The sequence below is a fragment of the Elephantulus edwardii genome, unplaced genomic scaffold (genome assembly GCF_000299155.1).
Source record: "Elephantulus edwardii isolate Elephantulus edwardi_28Jun2011 unplaced genomic scaffold, EleEdw1.0 scaffold00015, whole genome shotgun sequence".
In the NCBI taxonomy this organism is placed as follows: Eukaryota; Metazoa; Chordata; class Mammalia; order Macroscelidea; family Macroscelididae; genus Elephantulus; species Elephantulus edwardii.
The window spans coordinates 537,085-543,346 of NW_006399765.1; the positions used below are offsets into that span (position 1 = coordinate 537,085).

General features: G+C 37.9%; 1 protein-coding gene across 1 annotated transcript in view; it reads right to left on the reverse strand.

Moving 5' to 3' along the window:
• TADA2A (transcriptional adaptor 2A) overlaps positions 1-6,262 on the reverse strand; it is an 80,404-nt gene that overhangs the window by 48,318 nt on the left and 25,824 nt on the right. The window contains exon 4 of the mRNA XM_006881382.1: positions 1,044-1,135. Coding sequence (XP_006881444.1) covers positions 1,044-1,135 — 92 coding nt within the window. The remainder of the gene's footprint in view (positions 1-1,043; positions 1,136-6,262) is intronic.

A 6,262-nucleotide genomic window follows, 5' to 3' on the forward strand; every position in this document is an offset into this window, starting at 1 on the left:
TAATTTAAAAAAAATAAAAAGGAAAGTGCTGGTAGCCTTATTATTATACAGTGATGTTGCCCCCCTAGGGCAATAGCTTTCATAACCAGCGAGTGCTGCCACGCTTGAACTTAGGCAGATGTTTGGAAGTTAAAGAGAGAAAAAAAAATAGTTTATAAGAAATCTATATTTCAAGTAAGAAATTGCACGTGCAGTGCAAACCAAGACAGGTGGTTTGAATCCACCAACTGTTCCATGGGAGGAAGATGGACAATCTCCTTCCATGCGTTTTATTGCCTCAGAAAATCTGCTGAAGTCGGCATGACCATCTAAGAAGCTCTAGTGGCCTGGAGGGTAAAAAACTGCACCATCAACTCAAAGCCAGGCAGTTCAAATCCACCAGCTACTCTACGGGAGAAATACGGGCAATCTCCTCTCATGTGATTTATAGCCTCTGTAAAACTGCTGAAGGATCAACTATGAGTTGATTTGGGTCAATGGCACATAAAAACATGATCATCAACATCAAATTTGACTTTCTTCAGTGAATAAGAAAATCTACAGCCAATAAAAATTTGTAAAATCAGATGGGAGTAAAAATATATTTGATATTTAAAAACCAATTCTACTACTGCTGATTCCAAGTCAAAGCACGCCTGCAGGGCTGAGAACAATTATCCCATACAGTTTTCAAAGCTGTAAGTTCTATGGAAGAACAGTCACATCTTCCTTCCCTAGCGATGCGTTTGAACCACTGACCTTTCAGTTAAGCACTAAGAAGTATGCCACTATGGCTCCATGGTAAGTGTAAACTTCCCTTATATTCAGAAAGGGAAACCCAAGCTTCCCACTGTTGATAAATCCGGAGTGACCCAAGCACCCCATCTCTCTGTGAGGCATTTCCACCATTGAAAACAATGTACAGATTTGCTTTTAAATCATGTGTCAAATACACAGCTCCCAAACTCCTCTTTTCAAAGCTCCTCTCTTTACCCTTCGATAGTCTACCCTCCTAACATCCTGAACTCACTTATGTAAGGCAACCCTCAGCACCAAGTTCTCACCAATTTCCAAAGCCACAGTCCATGACGGCTTCTAAAAGAGCCATTTCTTCCTGAGCAGTCCAGCTGGGATCAAGAACAGGAAAATCTGAGGTCTAAGAAGAAAAAAGTTTTGCCTGAGAACAGAGATTGAAATGAAACCTGTAACATCGGTATTATTTTTTATTTTATAGTTTATTTTTTAAAGACTGTCATTTTTCTTGCACTGAAAGGCAATGAATGTACTTTTTTTAGTGTCTATCTCTCAAATCACTATTTCCATCATTAGTTACAAATCTTAACCAATGTCTTCGGCCTAGGTCTTGTTTTTTTTGCATTTAAATCTTTATCACAGGAGACCGCCCACCGCCCACATTTGTCCTGAGGAGCAGCTGGTGGGCTCAAAACACCCACAAGCAAAGAACTATGCCCCCAGGGCTGCTTCTTTACTACAATGGTCTCCAATAATATGCTCAATGTAGACACCATGCATCTCATATAGAAATACATGTTTTTAAACTTAAATGCAAAGGAAGAAATAAGTATCATAGCATGCTCCCATTTAGCTAGGCGCAAAAAGCCAATACAAATGTCTGTGGGTTTATATTTTCTAAAAATGGGGAAAAAATACCAAATATCTTGGAAAAGAAACCAATTATTTACAGGAGAGATGGAATAGTAAAAGAGACAAAAGCAGAAGCTAGACATTTCTAATATTCTCCATTTTATAATTTTAATTGAGAAAGCACATAATTATTACACTTAATACCCAGTAAGATTTTAAAAAGCTGTCCTGATGAATCAAAAGCAAAATGTAATAAACCTGTGAATCAACCTGAAGGCAAAATTACACAGAAAGAAACTATTCCAAGTGAATTTAAACCACAGTTAATTTGACCAAACACCCCGAGTAGAATATATATGATGAATGAAAACAACTGACTCTTTTCCCCCAAAATCTTAGAACTGTTTTGAGTACTGTTGGTACAATTATTCTGAGATGACTGTATCTGAATGTGCTGGGGAATAAGGGATGAAGCAAACAAGTGATTATGCTAGCATGATGACAAAGTAGGATTGTGGCATAAAAAAAGAAATAGATATAAGAGTTTTCATTTTTATTTTTCTAAAAAACCCACAATTCTTTAATTTCACATGTGAACTGAAAGTGTCAATATGAACTTGTGATGCAATTTTCTTAACTAAGGGGGGAAAAAGTCTTAATTCTATCCATTGATAGGGTTCAAAAATGAAATATTCTCCAGTTTTAAGTGACTCGACCTTCAAGACGGCTTCCAGAGGCAGTGAATTCACTGGGAGAAGATTGCCCATCTTTATACAACAGAGTAGCTGGTGGATTTGAACTGCACATCTTTGCACTGGCAGTGCAATTCCTTACCACAAAGCCACATTCATGTCTGCTCCCTCTCCTATAGGTATCCTGTACTCTGAGCCCTGTTTCAGAGAAATCACTCCCAGCTAAGAAGAAAAGGTGGATGGAGTTTCAAAAAGTTCAGCCAGCCACTCCCACTGGACTTGATCCATACATCTTACATTCCAGAAGGCAGAAAATGTCATGAAAACATAAGTGAACAAGATGACATGCAGTTTCAGCTCAAGACCACCAGTAAAGTGTTAAAAGTGGGTTCCTCTTTCCCCTTTCTCTCATCTCCTCTGTTTACCATGAAGCCAGACGAGTCTTCATCCCTAATCCCCAATGGGGAATCCACAAATCAAAAGAGACAATTTCTTTGTAAGTAAATCCTACTTATCCAACAATCAACCCAAAACAGTTTGCCCTGGATCAGAGTAACCTCTTTTGGTACAAACATAATATGTAATACTAAGTGCCATCGAATCGTAGGCAACTCATAGTGACCCTATGAACTAAAATCCTTGACACTTGCATAATAATAGGATAATATTAAATTCAGAATTATTCAAACTCTAAAAACTGGACATCCTGGGTTTCCAGCCTGCAAAACTGATTGAACCGTCTAACATTTGTTTAGTCCTCAGACCCTGTTGTGATTTCATTATAGTCAAGCAGAAACTTTAATCTGTTTACTGGAAAGGAAATGCATCTTTCCTAACTAGCATTTATCTTTTGCAACTGTGTTTTTCTTAGGCAAATGTAAACTACAGATAACGTTATCTGTTTATTAGTGACTATATGTAAACTATTATTTTGAATACACTTTTAACTAGCAACAGTAATGTGTTAAGTACATTAACAGCTAACCTAAGTATAAAATCCAATAAACATCCTTAGATGGAGAGGCAGTTTTTGAGAGAATTTTCTCTCTCTTCTCCCAGATCTGCAATAAAGTCCTTTGGATATTGGAAGGGAGGAGGGGGGAAGAGGTTCAAAAGCAATTCTAGAGATAATGACTAATCCAGGAGCAATGAGCACTTCTGGTGGCCGGTTTACAGTCCCTAAACACCTTCTTCCTCTCAGAGGAACCAAAATACTTTAATGAAAAAATTAATTCCAGGTCTAGAAAGAACAAATATGGATGGAGCATTTTGTTACAGAAGGAAACAAAGAACACAAGATAGTGTCAAAAAGATTCAGGAGCCAATCTACAGAGAGTTCCCATTAACCAAAAAGGGACTATTTTTTATATAAATAAGGATAACAACAGCAAAGAAAGGAAATACGTTTTAGATCTTTGTAGGATGCTGAAGAAGCAATTCAGATTTTTAAACTAGTATAAAAGGGGATGATCAAGCATTTATCCGATCTTTCGTGTATAAACTTGACTTCAGGGAGTCCAAACAGATAATGATGAGAACTCAAACTCCTTGCAATTATGGCAGAACTGACTCAGAGCCGATCCCTCAGTGAGTCTGCAAGGTTGTACATCACATGGGAGGTGACTGCCCATTTTTCTCCCATGGAACTGCAGGTGGATTTGCACTGTCTGCCTTTGGGTTAGCAGCACACCTACCTGTGGATTGGGTCACCAGAACTCCTCTAATGATGAAAAGTTTCTTTTTATAGAATATTCTAACTAAAAAACCACAAGGGAATGAATTAAAAATGGATGTACTGAAGCTGACCTTGATTTTGGCCTCTAAATGTACCTATCAATTTATAAGCAACACAGATGATAAACATAAAATCCAGGCAGTGGTCAGGGTTTCTAAAAATAAAAAAAAAATTATAAAGAATAAAAGAGAGAGATGGAGTGAGAATCATAAAGTAAAAAATAGTTAAGATCTAAGTAATTAGGGAGTTCTGGTGGCCTAGTGGCAAGCAACTGTAATCCTCAAGTTTTGAATCCACCATATGCTCTGCTGGAAAAGGAGGGGCAATCACCTCCTGTACCAGTCAGATCTGACTCGATGGTACACAAGGAAGAAAAAAAAGCAGGAGCAAAAAGGAGGTAATTGCAATGCATGGATCTTATTTCTATTTTAATTAGAACAAACTACAAAATGGGGGAAGGGGAGAGAAGTACCTACTAAATTAAAATGAATGAGACCAATAACACCAACTGTTAGCTAGAATTTAGGAAGTTTAGAGAACTCTCAAAAATTGCTGGTGGAAGTGTAAGTGGATACAATCACTTCAGAAAGCTTTCTGACAGCTTCTTAAAAAGTTAAGCCGAAGGGAGCTCTGGTGGCCTAGTGGCAAGGAACTGCAACTACAATCCCAGAGGCGCATGGTTCAAATCCACCAGATGCTCTGCTGGGGAAGGAGGGACAATCTCCTCCTGTACCAGTCAGATCTGATTTGACGGTACACTCACACAAAAATAATAAAAATCTAAAAAAAACAAAGTTAAGCCATCATTTACCCTTAACCTTACAAATCCACTCAGGTATTTATCAGAGAAGAAAGCAGATGCACGAAAAGTCTTAGACAGCATTTTTATTTGTAACAGATAAAAAACTAGGGAAAGTCCAGATGCTCATCAAGAGAAGACTGGATAAACAAACTCTAGTAAAATTATATAATAAGAGTATTCAGGATTTAAAAGGAATGAAGTATTAACATATACAACATCATTGATAAATTTAAAAGCATGCTATGTGAAAGAAACCACGCATGACAGTCTTTTACAGGATTCCAATTAGACGACATTCTACAAGGAAAACTGATCTATGCTAAAAGAAGTAAGAGTGGTGACTGTTCAACGAGTGGAAAAGGCAACAGGAAACAGAAAACAGCCTTTATGAGATGAGCAGGAATATGTGAAAGGTGACTGGAATTACTAAATGGAGAAAAATCTAAAGAACTATTTACACATGAAATACGATTTTGAGCGTATTTGCTTCAAAATAATATAGGAGTGTGAGGGCTGAAGGGTCTATATGAAATAAGATTGGTGATGAGTTGATAATTTAAAAACAAGTGATTCAATAAGATGGGTAAGTGGGGTAAAGGAAATGGGAAGTACATTTTGTGAAAAACAATGTATTCAAGCTTTGGAATAAATCAGAACAAAATTTTTAAAAAAGAACAATTTTTTAAAAAAACCAAAAAACAAGTGATAAAAGGAATCTATGACCTCAAGGAACCCTAGTGGCACAGTTTATGTGTTGGGTTGGCATTTCAAACTCAACAGCTGCTCTAGGAGAAAAACTTCGGTGCTCCTGGAAGCCTCTGAAGCATTACAGACCATGTGAAAAAGGTGGCCACCTTGGCGCACTAAAGACCACGTAAAAAAGGTCAAGGAGAAAAATGGCATGGCCTCTGGCTGGTAACCTCTAACTAATTTTCATTCTAAATGAGGTACTACACGCATGTGATAAAAGCTTCGTATGCGTCTAGCCTTAGCACAACTTGTGGGGCGTAGCCGCCCCTCCTGTGCCCTTGGCCCACACAACTGCAAGAGATAATAGTTACTTTAAGTCACTAAGTTAGAGGTCACTGGGATACAGCAATAGATATAAAAATATGATTCTTTCTACTTTAGTGTGTGTTTAAAATATACTAAAACAAAAAAGAATTGTAAATAGTGACAATAGGTTTTGGAAATTATATCTTTGTTAATGAGCTGTGGTGCTGGAGAAGAGTATTGAATGTACTATGGACTGCCAAGAAAACAAACGGATTCATTGTAGAGAAGATTAAACCAGGCTCCTCCTTGGAGGCAAGGATTCTGGGGCTTTGTCTGACATACTTTGGACATGTTGCAAGGAGAGACAGGTCTTTGGAGAGGGACATCATGCTGGGTAGAGTGGAGGGACAGCGCAGGAGGGGAAGACCCTCTGTGAGGTGGATTGATTCAGTG